Below are 21,614 nucleotides of genomic sequence, written 5' to 3' on the forward strand. Positions count from 1 at the left end.
ATGGGATCGAGCCCCACATCAGGCTCCTCCGCTATGAGCCTGCTTCTTCCTCTCCCACTCCCCCTGCTTGTGTTCCCTCTCTTGCTGGCTATCTCTGTCAAATAAATAAATAAAATCTTTTTTTAAAAAAAGAAAGATGATATGGTATATTGTTTGTGACCAACTCTTTGCAAAACAAAGTATAGAGCTGTTTGAAAAAGCAAATTGTTGGGTCGTGATTTGGGGGTTTTAGTGTTTTCTGGGTGAATTTTTGGTTCTTAGTTACCTTTGTGGTAGTGTGGCTGCTTCCCACTGAGTTGAGTGCACACTCTGATTTGTTGAAGAACCCAGGGCAGGCCTTGGCTTTCCCCACTGGAGTTCGCAGCAAATGTTATTCTTCCGAAATCCTTATTGGGGAAGCCTGTAGTTTCTCTCCACGTTCAGGTCTAGGAGCTCTGCTGTGCAGATTTTTCAGGCAAATCTGCAGTGCTTGCCTGCTGGTCTCAGGGCAAGTCCAGCTCCCTGAGGGAGGGGCTCTTAGGAGTTTCTGCAAGGGCTTTCTGAGCCCACCATGAGGAAGGACTGTGGTGAAGAACCTTGGGCAGGGTTCTTTTCAGCAAAGTGAGGGTAGCTGACTTGGGGATTGTTTTGTTGTGATCTGTGACTCATCTTATCCCCAGGTTTCATCATAACAGCAAATTCCACTATGATTTTAACCATTTTATTAACAAAGCCTTGCTTTTGGCTATTGTGCTGCATGATTTACGTGTGTGCGCCTGTATCTGTAATTATGCCTCACTTAGTTTGTGCCTTGATTCACTCAGGCCTTTCTGCTTTTTGCTCTTTACCTGCCTCTAGGGTCCTATGGAGTAGAAGTTTCAGTGTTGCTGTAAAAGCGTTTGAAATGCTTACATGTGGCTTTCGTTTGTTTCCTTACCTCCCTTTTAGATTTTGCATTTTTATTTTCTTTAAAAGATTTTATTTATTTGTCAGAGAGAGAGACAGCGAGCACAAGCAGGGGGAGCAGCAGGCATAGGGAGAAGCACACTCCCCACTGAGCAAGGGGCCTGGTGTGGGACTCGAGCCCAGGACCCTGAGATCATGACCTGAGCCGAAGGCAGATGCTTAAGTGACTGAGCCACCCAGGTGTCCCTAGATTTTGCATTTTAAATTACATTGAAGAATTTTGGATATATCAAACTATCTTATGGATTTTATCAAAATAACATATAGGCATATGATACTTGGTGTGTGTAAGTATTAATGTGTGCATGCAAACGTATCAATATGTTTATATTGAATGATTGTTCTTCTTGAGGTTTGGTTGATTTAAAAACACTGTGTAAACTTCATCTTTGAGATACTCAGATTTGAAACTTTTGACTTTGGACTAAGTCAGTTTTCCTCATAACTTTAATCTTCCATAAGATGTGATCTAAAGATGACTGGGAAGAATTTTTAAAGAATTAATTATAAATGTTTTTCTCTTGACAGATTGGAAATACTGTTTAGAATTCATTTAGTATATAATCATATACATTTATATATATTTATATATTTCAGTAGACTTATATTTACTATGACAAATTCTCCTATAGCAAAAAGAAATTTCCAGATATTTTTGGTAACTTTATAAATGGTTTATTATATTTTCTCTCTAGTTTAGTAATGAATAGTTTTGAGTATTTGAGTGTGGCCATACTATAAAATTACATCTTTGTTCCACAGAAGTAATTAGAAAAAGAATGAATGTCTAGTTAGAATGATATCACTGGCTTAATATCTTAGGTGGGGGTCTATAACTTTGAGTTTCCTTAGCAGTAGAAAATCTTACAAAGTACTGTCTTGAAAACTTAGTCATATTACAACGGGTTGTGTTGAGCGTGAATATGTGGTAAAATGCTGGACCAGGACATAGACATGACTGATTCTTGAGTCTAGTTTTTATTTTTACTGAGGTATGTGTAAGACTTAGACATGTTCTGTCCTTTGACAAGTCTTCCCTTGTTGCAACAGATTCTGTAACTTTCTTCTTGTTTGCTGATGCAGCATTTCAGAAATAGACCACTGTGGCCCCCAGGCGAAAGCTTTGTCTTTTCTCCTTGGATCTCAGCAGAGTGACTGCCAGGCTGGGAGGGATCGCCATAAAGCATTTTCCCAGGCTTATTTTGAAGGGAAGGCAAGGGAGCAGAAGGTGTATTTTTCAGGGAGCTCAACAGGGCAGAAAAGGCACAGGGAAAACAAAGGAGAATAAGGACTTAAGTTTAATTTGGGGTATGGATAGGGTAGGGAAATGAATTTTGTTACGGTGTACTGTGATTTTTTGATTTAAATATACTAGTCTTAAATAATCTCGAGAGTCGATGATGTTCACCCAGTCTGTTGACTCAAACAGGGCTCAGGCAAGACAGGCTGAGCTGCTTTTTCTCATTGTCCATGTGGTTTTTCTGCTGCCTAGTTCAGTAGTCTCCATACTGATAGAATGGTGTGTTTCTTTATGTTCTTTCCAAGGAAAATTGCTTTATTCATTAATGGCAATGTAAGCCTTTGCTCATGACATTTTTTTTTTTTTGAGTTTAGCAATTCTGTTAGCTAGAGTAGATTTATCCCATTTTTTTTTTTTTTTTTTTAAGATTTATTTATCTTAGATGGCCATGAGTGAGGGGGAGGGGCAAAGGCAGAACGAGGGAGACTCCTTAAGTAGACTCCCTGCCAGGTTCAGAGCCTGACCTGGGGCTTGATCCCAGGACCCTGAGATCATGACCTGAGCTGAAATCAAGAGTCGGATGCTTAACTGACTGAGCCACCCTGGCGCCCCTCTCTATCTTTGTTTTTAAGGAGTGCAAAGATGGGGTCAGGAAACCTTTATATCATAATTGGGTTTAAGCACTTGCTTCTTTTTTTTTAAAGACTTTATTTATTTGACAGAGAGACAGCCAGTGAGAGAGGGAACACAAGCAGGGGGAGTGGGAGAGGAAGAAATAGACTCCCAACAAAGCAGGGAGCCCGATGCGGGGCTCCATCCCAGAACCCCGGGATCACGCCCTGAGCTGAAAGTAGAAGCTTAATGACTGAGCCACCCAGGTGCCTCCAAGCGTTTACTTCTTTAATTTGGGTTTCCTTATACCTAGTTTTAAGGTAAGTCTGAGTGTTAAAATGAGTATTGAACATTTTGAATAAGCTTTTGGGTCATCAGATCACAGTAAGTAGTGCTATAATTTTGAATAAGACACCATTCCAAATTATAGAACTACTTATTATGATCTAGTTACACAAAGCTTGTTGGTCACTGCCTCTTCTTATAAGGTGGCTTTATGTGCTTTATTGATCTGTGTGCGCTATGGGTAAGAGTGGAAGAGGGAAGGCCACTTACTAGCTGAATGACCCTGGGCAGATCACTAAAGGATCCCATATGGTCTCAGGAGATGTTTGTAGAATATGAATGGAGAGATTGCCTTATATCTATTCTGTGGAACTTCAGTATTTTTAAGAAACATTCTGGAAATATGGAACCATTATCTTCATTCCGATATTCAGCCTAAACCAGGCATATTTGGGTCTCTGTCCTTTGGGATCTTGACATGGCCTCTGTTAGAAAAGGAAAAATGAATTTTCTACTTTATAGTCATTATTGATACAGATTTTTTACCATAACAGAACGTGAAAGCCAGAATAGAAATAAAAAATAGGTACAGTAGAAGCCTATAGCTTTCAATTTAGTTTGAGCCTGAGGCTAGGTAGGCCGTGGGTTTTAATTGAAAGTGAGGAAAGAATAGGTCTAAGAGAATAAACAATATATTGAGAGAATGTTAAAAACCGAAGTTGTTAAATAGACTTAACTCTTTTTTTTTTTTTAATGTAAAACTTCCATGTTTATTTGTATAGAGTGGCTTGTCTGAGTAAAAGCATGTGTTTAAACCCTATTCAAAGCATAAAAACATGTTTAATTGAATGTAATCGCTGTGTACTCGATTTGCTACCCACTTTGGAGCAGTCTTAGCTACTAAAATAACATAAGGGAGGATAAACTAAATCAGAGGTTAAGACAGATGTGCTTAAGTGTGCTTATTTGTAGCTCCTATACTGATTAAAACAAGTTGACAAAATATTTTTATATTAACTTCCCTTTATGTAAAAGAGTGTCTTTTTTTATGTAGTAGAGAAAAGTTCTCAAAATATTTGAGAAAGTTAAGAAAACTTTTTAGTTTTCACTTAAAAAAATACTTAGCAGTTAATCAAGAAATGATATGCAAACCTGTAGTGATTTTGACGTGTGGTGTGGGGCAACGGGGGCTGCAGTTAGCCTCCCTCAGTCTGTGTCCACTCGTTTCCTTCCACTCTGCTTTCTGCACTGCGGCCACAGCGAGAGACCAGGCTGAAGCAGAGGCTTTGCTTTTGGGCCTTGTGGGTGATCAGGTGGGAAGGCCAGACTAGAGCCTAATCTTGGAACTCCTTGAATATACTCCGAGGACTAGGGGCTTTAGTCTGGGAGTTTCTGAGTTTCCTGAACGTGTGTATGATGTAATCATAGTGTAATTTTCAGAAGGCTGATTTCAAAGTGGTAGTCAGGCTTCTTTGCTTGTGTGACTCCTAAAAGAATTTGAAAACACAGTTCCTCTTGCACATTTAATGTTGTTACACCCAGTTTTTTAAAGGTTTAAATAAATGCAGAGGCTACCATTTCTAGTGTATTGTAGACATGATTTAAATATATTTAAAGAGAATCCCAATATCATAGTAACTTGATAACCATTTATTAGCTATTTAAAAAATAATAGTCAGAAACTTAATGTTTTTTCTTGATTTCTATTCAATTCTTACCCAGAATTTGATTCTAAGACCAAGTATTGTCCTGCTTGAAAGTCTTTTATTGATTATTCTATCGTATTTTTCTATAACAAAGTATGTATATAAACTTAAGTTTATATTAAGAAGCACTTTTGGAATAGCAGGGTAAGGACCTCTAGAAATATGCTTCTCCATAAAAGCAATGAGAACAAAGGCAAAAATGATTAAACTCAACTTTTTCAGAACTCTGAAAATTAACCATAGGCTTGCAGTAATCCTAGGAGTGTATATTCAAGGAAAAGTACTAAATCATGGTAAGAACAGTGAATGTTGTTGTGTTTTAACTTGCTCTATTCCCACTCCCTCTCCCTGGCTCCGTGGTGGCTGAACAAGTAGCCTAGTAGTCATTGGAAGGGGAAGAACAATTAGCTCAGTTATCACTAAACTTACTGAGCAGAGACTTCAGTGGCTGAACATGACCAAAAAACCAAACCAAACCAAAACAAAACAAAAAACCCCAAACAGACTTTACAGAATTAGTCCAAGAAAATCACTAAACAAAGAAACAGCAATAGCAACAAGAGCATGTCCTGTGAGGAGAGGGAATCTGTTTTCAGAGTTGCTACCTTATATTTTTTGAAGTGCTCAGTTTTCAACAAAAGTATGATACTCAAAAAAATAGTAAAGTATGGCTTATGATCTTAATCAGCACTTGCATCTCCTATGCTAAACTCTGCACTGGCCACATAAAAGGTGTTCGGATACATTATTTGAATTAATGTGCATTGATTAGTGGGTAGTCATAATTAACTGATTTTGAGAGCCCCTACATATTTTCTTTCTTCTGTTATAAGTGTTTAACCCTAAGACAAACCTTGGTATTTTGATTATGTCTCCTAGAACAGGGTCCTTGTTAAATGACATTTTAAAAGGCCATACATGGGTATTAAGGAGGGCACGTATTGCATGGTGCACTGGGTGTTATACGCAAATAATGAATCATGGAACATTACATCAAAAACTAATGATATACTGTATGGTGACTAACATAACATAATAAAAAATTATAATAAAAAAAAATAAAAGGCCATACATTTGCCCAAATGTGTGTTGATTTAGTTTCCTGGAAAATTTGAAGGCTCTTCCTTTAGGCAATTATGTACAGTAAACCTGCCAAGAAAACTGACTTATTCAGAGACCAGATCATTTTGAAATGTTTTCTGTATGGAATTTATAGCTTGACTATTTAAAGCCTTTTGAGAATATAACTATTACACTTTTTTTTTTTTTGCAGATATCCAGATCTCTAGTGACCTATAGTCAAGTACTCGTATTGTATTTGACTTCTTTATTTAATGATTCAGAGGATTTTGGTGTGTCAGACCTAGTGAATTAAGACTACTTATCAACACTTGCTGATTTTAAAAATCTGGCCTCAAATCCATAATATTTGCAGATGATAGACTTTTACCATTTTCATGATCAATTGTGATGATGGAAGACATTCAGGGTTGTCATGTACTATATTGATGTTCCCTGATTCATTCCAGGAGCAGAGGAAAGGAAACTGGAAATACTGATGTCATCACATCTGTGCACAGAGTGTTATCATATTTCCTGTTTCCAAATACTCATTTGTGTATATTTTTCATCATTCTCTTTTACTCCAGAATCTGAAAAAAGATGAAGTAAACCTGCTAGATTGGCAAGCTTCAAAATCCTGTGTCCCTGCAGGGAGAAGATGCTCACTGACTTTGCATTGATGCCAGCCAGGGAGGCAGGGGCTGATGAGGATCTTTGACAATGTGGTCAGAATTCCGAATGGTTATGAAAGATTGCTGCAGTGGCTAATGCTGAACTGGCCAGCCCATAAAGTAAACAGTTGTTTATTGGCAATTGTAAACAAGGCCAAAAATGACTAGGATTGACAGTGGATCATGAAGTTAAAACTTAATTGTTAAGGAACTTGGTTAGCAAAACCGTCATTCCCTTTCGAGGACTGGTTTGGGTTTATAAAAGGTTGAAGGCCCTTGTCTTTCTAGTTTTTGTTTTACAATTTTCTGTTTGTGAATGTATAAGAACTTAATAAGCAATTTTCCTATGAAAGAGGATTTTGTACTAGAGCACGTAGTAGAATGCAAGGGTGTTTTTGTTTGTTTGTTTTTTACTGTGGAAATAGCACATTGATAGATGTATGCATGTGCACATGGACGCATGTACATGTGTATAAACTTACACAGAGAAGGTTGTATCTCTAGTTATTCATAGACAGACTCATGCACATATGTGAGTGTGTGTGCCTTATTTCAGTTGACATCTGTTATAAATTCACAGTTCTTATATATGAGTACATGTATCTATGATTAGTTTACCAAGGAGTATGATTTTTTCTTATTAAAACAAGTTGCCATTATAATTGCTAATGCCATTGATGAAGGCTAGATAGCTTCAATAATCTGTTATTCTCCCTATTAAGTTATTACATTGCAATTTTTTAAAAAAGATTATTTTATATAGGCAGAGAGTGCGTACAAGTGTGGGGGGAGGGGAGAGGGAGATGGTGAGAAGCAGACTCCCCACTGAGGGTAGAGCCTGATGCGGGGCTCAGTCCCACCACCCCAAGACCACAACCTGAGCTGAAATCAAGAGTGGGACACTCAGCCGACTGAGCCATCCAGGCACCCCTACATTGACATTTCTTTTTTTTTTTTAAGGGGGAGGGGCAGAGGGAGAGGGAGAGAGAGAATCTTAAGCAGACTCTACACTGAGTGCAGAGCCTGACACAGGGCTCAATCTCACGACCCTGAGATCATGACCTGAGCTGAAATCAAGAGTCAGACACTTAATCACCTGAGCCACCCAGGCACCCTACATTGACATTTCTTAAGTAGTCATCCTAAGATGATGGAATTTGTTGGACTCCTGTCATCAGTGGTGGTATGATCCAGATGTGGGTTCAGATCATGTGGCCACTTTTTTTATCACTTGTCATTTCTCAGTTCGTTGCTCTTTGTCTGCCTCTACTTATAGATCTAGTCTCTGAGGTACATATGACACTCTCTTCATATTTGTAGGATGTGAATTTCCAGGTTTGATAGGTGAGGGAGGAGAATAGGCTCAGAGGACATGAAGATAATGCTGTTGAGGAGAGCTAAGTGGAGACAAGACTGGGCCCCCGTGAAGATGATAGCACCCTGAGAAGTCTGGCCTTTTGTGGGTTAGGGCCGAGGGGAGGACCCTTGACAGAGGACCAGGCACAGTGGAGTTGGGAGCAACCCGAGCCCATTTCACTATTGCCTCAGTTTCACCAGTGAGGCTGTGGGAGCAGGTGGTGGTAGGAGGGTTGGAGAGGCACCAGCATGGACCAGGTGGACTGAGGGCAGGCTTGGTGGGCAGGACAGAGTGACAGAAGCAGCCCGGGCTGTGTCTGAGAGAAGAGAAATGCTGAGAGAGAAACCAGGTGAAAAAAGAATAGGGGAAGACCTAGGTATGAATAGTGGAGTCTGAGGCTGAGGGAGCTTATTAGCCAAGGGGAAGGAGAGGATTTGCAAGGGTTTGCAGTGGATAAGGTGAGTAGTTCAAGGACGGAGAGCACTTGGCTTGTCCACAGGGTGCCCCTCTGAGGAGTGGAGCCTAGGGCATGGCAGAGAGGGTGGCCCTCCTGAAAGGTCCTATGTTTATGGGACCCCTGAGGACAGTGGGTCACCTTGGCCTCCCCTCTCCCTTTGCAACCTTCTCTGGTTGACTTTGAAAAGTGGAGGGGATGGGGTACTTTGGCACCCATCAAGTACAGATTGTAATATCTACTAGGCAAAACTGATTGGAAAGTTAGGAGAGAGGTGGTGGATAGGTTTTTTCTTTGTCTTCATTTATACTCTCCTTCCTAAAATACAGTGTTTTTCAAAATACATTGTAATACTGTAAGATAAATAATAAATGAGAATATTAGTACTAGGAACAGTACTATTAGGAAAAATAACGGATGTCCCGAGCCATTACAAGAGGTAGGTCACAAATTTGGCTTTCATATTTCTAACACACAGAAGGAAGAAGCAAACAGAAGCAGTGCTGTACTTTACAGTGTCTATTAGATTAAAAAAAACAAAAGCAGTCACTTAGACATTTATAAGGCATTGTAAAATACTGAGCAAAGTCCATGACGGTATCCTTTTATAAATAAAAAAAAATTTACTAGGCTTGCTTGCATCATTAAAAGCTGTCTGTCCAGAGAATGAAATAATATGGTCTGGGTAACCAGTTCTGTGACACCTAGCTTAGCCGAGGGATAGCTTTAATCTAGCACAGGAGTCATACACCCAGATGCCTCCAGAGTCCTGGCATGAATGAGTGTGGACGGGGCTGGAGTGGAGACCTGGATGACCTGGAGAGTATGAGATGCCCCTAAGGGTTTACCTTCTATTACAAAAAAACGCTGTACTGGTTTAAGAAGTCACACTGCAGGCTAAAACGCCCCACAGGAACTCTGATCTAGAATGTGTGGACATCACCTATGAAATCTTTCTTAAAAATTGTTTCTCTCAGTTGAGCTTTGGAAAATATTGAACTGCAATGTGTTATGGGTTGTATTCTCTGACAGGTACCTGGTCTGCAGATGACCCATGTTGCCAGTTAATCATGCCGCCGTGTGTTTTACCTGCTGGACAGACGAGGGAGGAGATAAAGCCATTTGTCTTTTCAATTAAGGCCACTGGAAATTGTAGGGGAGGAAAGCTTTTCCCTTCTTCCCTTCCAGGTTCTTTGGCTGGCCTAATAACTAATTTGACATAAGACAGATTAATAGGAGAAAAACAAATTTAAGTACATATGTATGGGAGCCCCACAAAGACAGGAAAGGGTCTCTGACAGTCAGACAATTGAAGTTTATATGCCACCACTAAAGAGAGGTAGGTATAGGAGTCTGGGTCTTCAGGTGGGGGAAGACAATTTACAGGAAGATGAGAAGAGCAAATGTTTGGTAAATAACTGTTTACCCTGCAGAGAGGTCTTTCTTAGGCTAAAAAAAATAAATCTTGGGTAATAGCTCTCCTCCTGGTACAGACTCCCTGTCTAAATTTTTTTAGATAGTTGAGGAGGGTAGGTAAAAAGCTTTCTTGAGTCTGTTGTGCCTTGATTATCTTAAGCTCGAAGTAATTTGCATGCCAAAGTGGCACATTATGGGGTGGCCTTCCTTGAACCACATCAGAATCTAGAGGTAAGGGGAGAAGGCGGATTCCAGTCTTGGGTCTCCAGGTACCGTTTTGGGCCCACCAAGAGAGAAGAGGTGGGCTGTCATTTTGGGGATGCTGTGCTAGAACTTAGGTGTGAAATGGGTATCACATATGAAAAAAAAATGTAGGAGTTTTGATTATGGCCACGTTTTGAACATTTGTGCTGGCAAAAGAGAGTACATTGACACAAATAATCAAGTTCTATGGTGTTTCAGAAGAGCAAGGAAAATACTTTAAAATTGGATGACACGAGGTCTTTCCTGGAGTCTTTGAAAATTGGATTGTTGAAAAAGGCAATCTGAATGGGAGAAGATATTTGCAAATGATACATCTGATAAAGTGTTGATATCCAATATATATAAAGAACTTACACGAGTCAACACCAAAAAAAACCAAACAATATGATTAAAAAATGCACAGTGGACCTGAATAGACATTTTTCCAAAGAAGATGGACATGTGACCAACAGACACATGAAAAGATGCTTAATATCACTAATCATTAGGGAAATGCAAACCAAAACCACAATGAGAATATCACTGCACACCTGTCAGAATGGCTAGCGTCAGAAAGACAAGAAACAACAACTGTTGGCAAGGATATGGAGAAAAGGGAACTCTCCTGCACCGTTGGTGGCAATGGAAATAGATGCAGCCACTGTGGAAAACAGTATGGTGGTCCCTCAAAAAATTAACAGAACTACCATGTGATCCATTAATTCCACTACTGGGTGTTTACCTAAAGAAAACAAAAATAGTAGTTCAAAAAGATATATGCACCCTTATGTTCATTGAAGCATTATTTACAATAGCCAAGATATGGAAGCAACCCAAGTGTCCATTCATCGAGGAATGGATGAGGAAGATGTGGTAAATATATACAATGGAATATTAGTCCTAAAAAGTGAGATCTTCCCATTTGCAACAACATGGATGGACCTGTAGTGTTTTATGCTATGTAAAATAAGTCAGAGAAAGACAAATACCATATGATTTCACTTATATGTGGAATCTAAAAAATGAACGAACGAACAAATAGATTCTTAAATATGGAGAACAAACTGGTTAAATGTGGGAGATGGGTGAAGGGATGGGCATAATAGGTAAAGGGGATTAAGAGGTATGAACTTCCAGTCCTAAAATAAGTCACAGAGATGAAAAGTACAGCATAGTCAGTAATACTGTAGTAACTTTGGTGACAGGTGGTGACTGCACTTAACCTGGTGAGCATCAAGTAATAGAATTGTTGAATCACTATGTTGTGTACTTGAAACTAATAAAACATTGCATGTCAATTATACCCCAATAATAAAAGAAATGGGATAGTTTAACAATTGGGCATTTTCTTTGCAGTTACATACAAATACACATACACTCATGCATGTGCACACATACTTAATCTGGAGTTGTATTCCCATTTTATGATACTGTGATTTGGCACTGAGAGCCCCTGAACCTACCTTTCCCTCAGGGTGAGTGCCGGCAATACATGTAATGCTAGGGTGCTGTGTGGTTCTCTGTGATCCAGCGCCCTCAGGATCAAAAAAAGTCTTCAAGCAAAAGAAAAGGCAGCCTGCTAATTTATTTCCTAGTACAGTGTGATCCCATTATATGCAAATTAAATTATGCAAATTTCAACTAATGACACAAATACTATTAATAAAAGCTTCACATTATGTGCAAAATTTCAGTGGTTACATTCCCCCAAATTGTGCATCAAGCTATGTCATATTTTCAAAGCTAGCAGGTCAACTGAACTATAAAAATGCTTTGATACCCACTGGCATCCATCACCTTTTCTTATAAAGAGAAATACCTAAGGACCCTTGGCAATATTATGTGAATTCTTTGTTGTTTATAGAACTTCTTCAAGGATTTTGGTGACATTTGTGTAATTATTTTAAAATTAAGTATTACAATTTAAGTCTTTATCTTGCAGAATATCCAGGTGTGCTAATACTGGTACTGAAGAACATCCTGAAAATCACTAACTTTTGAACAGAAATGTGATAAAACACACTACGATATGCCATGCTGTCAATTTATGAGCTACAACTGAGAAATATTAGAGATAATGACGGTGTTAAAAAGCAACAGTAAAGAAAAATACAACACAGTGACTGTAGATTTATGTGTTCTGGGGATGCATTCCCCACACCCTTCCCCCAGACTGTGGGATAATCAGTTCTGAATTATGTGAGTTGGTCAGGGACACATCCCATGAATCAAATGCAGCCATGCTTTATGAAACCCTGTTACCTAGGCTTGGAAAAGATTGCTAAGGTTGAAAAAATGCCTATAGCAAGGTACTTACTTGTCTGATGCACAGTAGAACATCTTTAAGGGGTTAGAAGAAGAAAATTTTGCATCTGTTTCTTTAAAACTTGTCAGTAAATATTTAGTGAATCATTTTGTATGCCACGCTGCTTTGTTGTGTGGAGGAAGTACATTTCTTGCACTTATTTATGTATGGGGAAAGGCCGATGGTCACTTCCTGCTTGTAGATTTGCACTAAATGATTTCAGAGTTCTTTGGTTTTTACATCAAGTAATATAAAGTGATAGGGCTTTTAATAATAATTGCTTATGTTTAAATAGTGATTATTATGTGCAGGCCCTGTGTGAACTGCTTTAATAACTCCTTTAATCCTCACAGCAACCCTTTGAGACAGGTACTGTTATTTCTGCCATTCCACACATTAAGAAGGCAGAAGCACAGGGAGATTAGGTGACTTGCCAAAGATCCTAAAACTATTAAGTTGCAGAGCTGAGAGTCAAATCCAGGCTGGCTGGCTTCACTGTCTCTGTCCCCATTGATCAATCACTGTGGCCTTTCCGGAAGCTGGAGCTGAGGATCCTCTAGTCAGAAACTTCATACCATGAGGAGAAGTTGCTCTGAAAACAAGGGGATGTGTTCCCATGTAAAAGGAATTACTGTACGGAAAAGATACATGTAATAAAATAGTGGTTCAGAAACCCTACAGTTTGCATTTGGTAACTGCAATCTGAAGGAGGATAAGAATAGATTATGGTAAGTTTGCAGGGGTGAGGGCCAGGCTGTGTTCTGAAATTGGCGGGAGTCCTAGGCTGAGTCTGGAAGACCAAATGAGAACAGTGCTCCCCAAGGGCTCACCCTTCCTCCCTTCCCATCCTTCAGCACTCAGTCACTGTACTTTCCTTCAATAAGACATTAATTAGACACTTAATATGATTTCCACAGTAGTGGGTTACAAGGCTGAATGTGACCAAGTGCCTACCTTAGATTTCACCTAGAAAGCCTTGTATGACTTCGGAAGACCCTCCTTACCCCTCTACCCTGCTGAACTCCCCACCTGCTTGTGATGCTTGCAACTATTTTAAGAGGGGTGAAAGCACTCATTTTACAGTTAAAAAACTGACAATGGCAACGTCTGTCTGGTTTATGGGGCTTCGTGTGAATGGGTGTGTCAAAGGGTTTGGGTTTGTTAGGGCGGCCAGTGTAAGTGATGCTGTCAGATCCTTCCCTTTTAATAGGTGTGGGACGCAGGATACAGGATGAGAAGGCTGGGAGGAGTGACAAACTTTGCCCAAGTGATGTGAGACTAGCTATCTTACTGTCCAGACTTGAAACTACTGAGATTTTTGCCCAGAATGAGGTGATCCCTAATTTTTTCACTTGGGCAAGGAGAAATAGAAGCTGAGTCCTGAATATCTGACGATGAAGCTGTAAAAACGTACTGGCGGGTTTATATACATTTGTACACGCAGTGCTAACTGCACAAAGGAACATCTCATATTGCTTGTTAGACTATCACAGCTTTGACCAATGTCCTAAGGGATGTATGTGACACAGGCCCTCACTGACCGTGCCATCCCCCTCTCTCACGAACAGTTTTGTTGTATCAGTCTATATTCTGTTTATACCTTTACCTTTGTGGGACTGCAAATCTTAAGAGCTAGGAATTTTATAATTTTAGAGACCACATTCAGGAAGCAATCAAATGCATTTCTGTAAGACCACTCATTTGTGGGGACACCTGGGTGGCTCAGTCAGGTAAGCATTGGCCTTTGGCTCAAGTCATGATCTCAGGGTCCTAGGGTCGAGCCTGGTGTTGGACTCCCTGCTCAGGGGGAGTCTGCTTCTCCCTCTGCCTCCTCCCCGCTGCTCGTGCCCTCTCTCTGTCTCTCAAATAAATAAATACAATATTTAAAAAAAAAAAAAGACTGCTCATTTGTTATAGGTATGATCTGAAGGGCACTCATGCTGTTTCTTAGAGTTCTAAAATCTTTTCCTGTATGTTTTAGTTAACCTTTAAGACTTAGGAAATTGGAAAAGAGGCATGGCCTCATTCGTTAACTTTCTGAACCCCTTTTGTGGGTTCAAAACATTAGATAGAAAAAGTAGGAAATCTCTTGCAGCAGTTTGTATTTAGTTGTGGAGCCAGAGACACAGGCATCAAGTTACAGAAGACGTGGGTAGCGGGGGAGAGTTGTTAGGGAACTTCATGGAGCGCCTCCACATGTATTTGCGGTGAATGAGGGCAAGCATTGTTGTCCTCACTTTACAGATGAGGAAGCAGGAAACTGCTCCACGTCAAACAGCGAGTCACCCAAACCCTGCTCGCACTATTCCCAGCTGCCTTTCCAGTGTGGGCAGTGGGAGGCAGAGGGCAGGTTTGAACCAAGACTTGAGGGCAATCCTATCAGTGCAGAGGCCAGCCCATGATGGCCTCATCAGAAGGCTGCATGAGATGGAAAAGCCTGTCAGAAGCTGTCGTACCCAAGGCTCCCCCTGTTACTCACCCTGTTTTTTGGAGCCTCGCCCTTGGGCTGGAGGTGTGTAACAGGGTGAGGTGTCTGTTGCACATATTTGGTCTCAAGCCCTCGTCTTTGTTTTTGAGGCCTAGCCGCAAAGACCACATCAGAGTGGCTGAGATGTAAACAGGCTGACTGGCAGGTTGGCGTGGGAGCTCTTCATTGCCGAGCCGTGGAGGCCAGAAGGCAGGTGAGGACGGCTGTGGTGAGGATGGGCAGTGTTCAGGATACAGGGACCTGGAGCCATGCCGCCTCCTCTGTGATTCCCGCAGAGATTTCTGTGGCAGCTCTTAGCACCATTTGCTGATTCTTCCAGCTCCAAAGACCCGGTGCGTAGGAAGTGCTCAGTATTGGTTAAATCAAACATTTGCAGCTTTTTGAAAAAGCTATAAAAAGGGCTTTCCCCCTCTTAATCTACCTTCTTTAATATGAAAATACTTTAAAAAGAAATATCAAGCCAATCTCAACATTTAAAATTTAAAATTTTGGATGTTGTATATGCCAAGGTAGAGTTAGGCCATTCTTCAGTTTGATTTCCTGAGTCCTGGGTTAACAGCACTTTGGTTACCGCCATTACATTTCAGAGACATTCCCTCCAAGGCTGTTTCTCTGAAGGGTTGAAGAGAAAAGCAACTGAACTTTGTTTAATTGACTAATTAACATTTTAAAGGACACTAAAGGTCACAGCCCAGGTGATTGCAGTTAATTTACTCAGTTTACAGACCATTTTTCTACTTTTTGGGTGCGCTTCAGTACATATAGGTCTGTCTAGGGTTTCAGCTGGCTTGCTTCCTTCTGCTCGGCTGGTCACATTGGGTTTCGTGTGGTTGTTTTAATGCAACTTTATTGAGCGTGGGATGTGCGTCAGGCCTAGGCCCGATGGTGCGAGGAACACAAAGATGGGTAAGACGCATCCTCTTTGGAGTCATCAACCTGGTGGGACCACAGTGGGGACACAAGTAAGGTTCAGACCAGACCATGCGGGGAAGGGCTTGTTCTGGTGACATCAGTGTCTAGAGGTGGGCCTCGGATGGGAGGAAGGGGCGAAGGTTTACGAGGTGCCAGGCCCTGCCCTAAGCACTACCTGTGTATCAGATTTTATCCTTGTAACAACCATATGAAGTACATTCAGGAGTTATCTGCATTCTGTACAGGAAATGAAGATAAAAAGAAGTAACTCGTCCAAGGGCGCACAGCTCAACAGTGGTACTGCCAGGATTCTGGCTCAGGCAGTCTGGTTGAGAGTGTGTGCTGTGAGTCGCTGCACTAGGCGAGTGGGATTTGGACAAATGAAGATTCAGGGCCGTGGACTTCTAGGCAGTAGATGGCGGGAGCCACAGTGATCAAAGGAACGGAGGCAGACAAGTTGGTTAGGGCCTTTTGTCTGATGCCCTGGAGTCCCACACTGAAGGGGACGATTGTAAAATCTGTCCTAGGCTTTCTGGGTCCCATCAGCTGTGCTGGTGTAATGTTGTATTTGTAACTCAGAGGGCAGTGGTGAGGTTGGGAAGGGCTTTGAGTCCTGGAGTTGCAGAGCTTGTTGCCTCCTCCTCCTCAGGCTGGCCTGAATTTTTGGCATTCATTCCCCGAGGAAGTGAACGTGTAGGTAGGGCTCAGCCCTTGCTGGCTTCTTCCCATTGTTTTCCTTCCCTTCCTTGTACTTCTGGGAAGAATCTTCTGGAAGATCATCTGAACTGCTTCTTCTTTACCTAATCATCCACTCTTCACCATCCATCTCTGATCTGTCCTTTGTCATCCCACTGGAACTGTTCCTACTAAGGTGTCACCTACTGGCTCACTGATCATTCTGATGAGGACTTTTCAGTCTTTGACTTACCACCGGGGCAGTTTTGCTCCCTCTACCCTCGGGATATCTGGCAATGTCTGGAGACAGTTTTGGGTGTCACTATTGTTCTGAGTCAGTCCTCTGTTCTTATAATTTTCCAACTGCCTTGATACAATTCTCTCCTTACTTGTCTTGCGGTGAATCCTCAGTTCATTCGTCACCAGCCTCTGTGGAGGACTCCCCCTGCCTTTTAATGTTGCTTCTCAGGATTCTTTTCCTCTCCTCACATGCCTCTTGGGCTAGCTCCTCAGTCCAGGGAATCAATGTCCACCTCTGGCTGTGTGGCTACACATCTGTGTGCAGGGTCCAGGTCTTTTGGCTTCAGTCTTGTCTTCCTCCACCTCACCGGTACATAGGCATTTTCAATTCAGCGGGCCCAAAATAAGGCCAGCCCAAAGTCGTCTTTGTTTAAACCTGCCCTTCCCATGTTTGCTGTCCATCTGCGTTTGGTCACGTCCAACAATGAGCGCCATTTTACTCTGCTGTTGCAGGTCAGGCACTCGTCTCTCACCTGGATTACTGCCCACATGCCCCAACCCTGCAGCCTTCTTGGCCTCCCCCCCCCTGCTCCCGCCACCAGGGGGAGCTTTCTAAAACAGAACTCTGACTGAGGGTTCTCAGCTACAACCCATCAAGTCTGAACTGAGCTTGGCCTATGGAACCTTCCTGATCAAGCCCAGCAGTTCCCAACTAGGAGTATTCCTGCTCTCCAAAAGGGCCTTTTGAGGGGCGCCTGGGTGGCTTAGTCGTTAAGCATCTGCCTTCAGCTCAGGGCGTGATCCCGGTGTTCTGGGATCCAGGCCCGCATCAGGCTCCTCCACTGGGAGCCTGCTTCTTCCTCTCCCACTCCCCCTGCTTGTGTTCCCTCTCTCGCTGGCTATCTCTCTCTCTCTGTCAAATAAGTAAAATCTTTAAAAAAAAAACACAAAAAAACCCAAAAGGGCCTTTTGAAAATGTTACAGATGTTGGAGTAACCGGAATCCAGTGGAATTCCAATCTCCATAAATCCTATTTACTTCTTAAGAGATGGGTTCTACTTTGTGTCACCAAGTTTTCCTCCTTTTAGGGTAACTGATTGGCCTTTTAGATGATCTATGGGGCATGCAGTTAAATAGGGTAGGGTAGAAGAATCTTGGTGTTCCTAGTTTCTGTCCTGATAGCTTTAGGAGAATTCTGGGTTTTTTTGTTTTTCCCCTTCATGTCCTGACAGTGTAATTCTGTGTAGACCAACAAATACTTGACCAAACATTCCTACCATTAGGTATCAGGCCATTCTAGAAGAGAATTGGAAATGAGGTAATTCTATTTTCTAGTGTCTCTGTGGTATTCAGGATAATCTAATACTTGTGATAAAGGGCTTTGAGGGTCCTTTTGGAGCTGGTTGGTTAAGTGGCTTCATCACATTATTTCCTAGTTCACTGGAGTGATTCCTTTTTAAGGAACCTTGGAACTACCTGTCATGACACTCACATCTTAGGAAAACCTCATACTACACTATACTGTTGGAAGTACTGACATACGGCTAATTGCACTGTAAAGGATTTGGACTTTTTGAAGCTTACTGCTGTGTTTTTCAGGAGATAACAAATATCTGAAAATAAATTCCCTTGGCACAACATTATATCAGAAGAAAGTAGTAAATGTTTTTTAATCCTCTCTGGTGTTATTTCAGTGGTGGAAATTTTGACACCGGAAAATTGTACAGTTGGCATGAATGGGCTCTTGTGGGGGGAGGGGGAATGGTAGCTTTGATCTGTGACGCGGCGCCAGCGGGAACCCCAGCTTCTGCATGCTCACTCTCTTCGTCTTTGTGTTTCTCCGCAGAAGCCCCCTGCGCCACGCCCCTGATCTGCAGCTTCGGGAGGCCGGTGGACCTGGACAAGGACGACTACCAGAAGGTGGTGTGCAACAACGAGCACTGCCCCTGCAGCAGCTGGATGCACCTGCAGTGCTTCTACGAGTGGGAGAGCAGCATCCTGGTCCAGTTCAACTGCATCGGCCGCGCCCGCAGTTGGAACGAGAAGCAGTGCCGCCAAAACATGTGGACAAAGAAGGGCTATGACCTGGCCTTCCGCTTCTGCTCCTGCCGCTGTGGACAGGGCCACCTAAAAAAGGACACGGACTGGTACCAGGTGAAGCGGATGCAGGATGAGAAGAAGAAGAAGTCCGGCTCGGAGAAGAACACAGGGAGGCCCCCTGGCGAAGCGGGGGAGGAGGCCAAGAAGTGCCGGCCACCGAACAAGCCGCAGAAAGGCCTGAGCCATGACCTCCCCCGGCGGCACTCCGTGGACCGGCAGAACTCCCAGGAGAAGGCTGTCAGCGCTGCCGCCTACGGGGCCCGCTCCCCCTGCGCCTCCCCGGGCCAGTCCCCGCCCACCGGCTACTCCATCCTCTCCCCTGCCCACTTCAGCGGCCCCCGCTCCTCGAGATACCTCGGGGAGTTCCTAAAGAACGCCATCCATTTGGAGCCTCACAAAAAGGCCATGGCTGGGGGGCACGTGTTCCGAAACACCCACTTTGATTACAGTCCGGCTGGGTTATCGGTGCACAGGGGGGGCCACTTCGACGCGCCCGTGCAGTTCCTGCGGCGCCTGGACCTGTCCGAGCTGCTCACTCACATCCCCAGGCATAAGCTGAACACTTTCCACGTGCGCATGGAAGACGATGCGCAGATGGGCCAGGGCGAGGACCTGCGGAAGTTCATTCTTGCGGCCCTCAGTGCCAGCCACAGGAATGTTGTCAACTGTGCACTGTGCCACCGGGCGCTCCCGGTGTTCGAACAGTTCCCTTTGGTGGACGGAACTCTGTTCTTAAGCCCGTCGAGACACGATGAGATCGAATATGATGTGCCGTGTCATCTTCAAGGTACAGGTGTTCGTTCACCTTGCCTGCTTTCCTTGTTAAAAGCCGAAAAGCAAGATGGGATTGCTCTCTTCTGGCTTCATGTTAACGGATGGTGCATTTTGTTCTAGTTAGGTGCCAGGCCATGTTGGAGTATTTCAGCTTTGCCCATTGAGGTCGTGGAGGTGGTGGTGGGTTTTTTTTCTTTACTCTTGATGCCACTGTACCAAATACAGTTGTCCTGGTGGGTCATTTTATGTTTTTGTTCTGCTGTACTCTGAAGGGAGGATTCCTCGTGTATAGTTTTCCATAATTGGGAAGGAATTTAGAGTAGGAATTGCATATTTATGTCACTTGGTGTAAAATAGTTGCCTTTGAAACCTGTGTTAATGTGCCCAGCATGCTGTGTATTCGCTTTGATCCTTGTAAACATAATGGAGTAAGGGGAAGGGGGTGGGACAGAGAGGGCCAACATGTTTTTAGATTAGTTGAATTAATCTTGAAGTTTGTGGAAGATCAGGTTTTCTCTATAACAGCAAAAGGAAAGTGGAAGATTATTGAAAGCTGAGGCATCACCTGGTGGCAAAGGCAGGGGGAGCTTAGTGTTGTGGATGACATTCAAGGATGTAGGGATATTTCAGCCAGAACTTGAATGATGGGGGTTGGTCAGGATAAATGAGCAATCTGTCAGTTCATGTAAAATTATTGAATTTATATAAAGGTGAGATACATGACATATAACATGTTTGTAACTTTAAAAGTGTGCCAGAAAAGCCTGTGGTAGAATGATATATTCCACCTATCTTCTTCCCACACCACCTGCTGTCTCAGCTCCCAGAGACAGCATTTTTCAATAATAACTGATTCTCAGGTTTTTACCATCATAGTTTTATTTTATTTTTTTAAAAAAGATTTTATTGATTTATTTGTCAGAGAGAAAGAGAGAGAGAACAAGCATGGGGAGCTGCAAGCAGAGGGAGAGGGAGAAGCAAGGAGCTCGATGTGGGACTCGATCCCAGGACCCCAGGCTCACGACCTGAGCTGAAGGCAGACGCTGAACCGATTGAGCCACCCAGGCGTCCCACCATCATAATTTTAAAACTGCTATCTTCATATCCAATTTTAGATATTGTCTATTGACTTACGTTTCAGGTGGATGACTGTGCTTTCTTAAATCTTCCCCTTTCTCTCAGAATAATATATCACAATTCTCTGTGAAATCCTTAATGTTTTTACTGCTATGATTACGTATATACCTAGTGTTGAGCAAGGAGTTTAGGTGTGTTTCCTATGATAGAGCACAGTATATTCTAGGACATCTTTTGTTTTGTTATTACAGTTAATAATTGTTCCACAGTTTCATTTTCTTAATCTTTTTGGAAACATTGGCTGGTTGTTCCCACTCTCCAGCAGCTCCCACAAAGCTCTCAGAAGCATTTGCACATACCTAGTATCCATTTAATGAACTTCTTGTTGTAGAAATTAAATTCCCTTCATGGAGCCTTTCATCTCCCTGCTCCTGTCTGTCCAGCTGCACTCATTAGCTGCTGTACTACATGGTTGCCCTTCTAGGAATTCTTTACTTGCTTTTCTGTTTTTTATTTTCTGTTTCCTAGATCTCATGTTTTCTTTTTTCTTGGTTTATTTCCTCAGTTTGTTAAGAAACATCCCCAGGAGCTTTCTGAGAAAGGAAGCATGGGAATGGGTATTTTCAGACTTTGAAAGTCTGATTATATCTTGATTCTGTTTTCACACTTGTTTGCTGTTTGGCTGGGTAGAATCTTCCAAGTTATAACTCTTTTCCCCTTAGGATTTTGAAGGCATGTATTTCTTCACTGTCTTTGCTCTTCTGGTGTCACTGTTGAGAAGTCAAAATGTTATTGCTGTCCCTTTGCTCTCCCCTCCCATCCCCTGAAGGTTTTAAGATTTTCTCTTTATCCCTAGTGTTCTGAAGTTTCACTGTGCCATGGGTCTTCCCCCTCACCCCCATTCACTGTGCAGTGTGCTTTCCTGGGATTTTGGCTGTGTGAACTTATGGTCTTCAGTTTGGGGAAATTTTCTTCTGATTTCTTTCTCTGATCATTTCCTCTTTCATTTTTAAAAACAACTGTGGAACTGTTAGATATCGGACCTCTTAAAA

The 21,614-nt window shown here is 42.3% G+C and overlaps 1 protein-coding gene across 1 annotated transcript in view; it reads left to right on the forward strand.

Moving 5' to 3' along the window:
• HECA (hdc homolog, cell cycle regulator) overlaps window positions 1-21,614 on the forward strand; it is a 46,636-nt gene that overhangs the window by 12,641 nt on the left and 12,381 nt on the right. The window contains exon 3 of the mRNA XM_034670787.1: window positions 18,458-19,498. Within this exon, the coding sequence (XP_034526678.1) occupies window positions 18,458-19,498 (1,041 nt within the window). The remainder of the gene's footprint in view (window positions 1-18,457; window positions 19,499-21,614) is intronic.

Source organism: Ailuropoda melanoleuca, chromosome 10 (assembly GCF_002007445.2).
Source record: "Ailuropoda melanoleuca isolate Jingjing chromosome 10, ASM200744v2, whole genome shotgun sequence".
Classification (NCBI taxonomy): domain Eukaryota; kingdom Metazoa; phylum Chordata; class Mammalia; order Carnivora; family Ursidae; genus Ailuropoda; species Ailuropoda melanoleuca.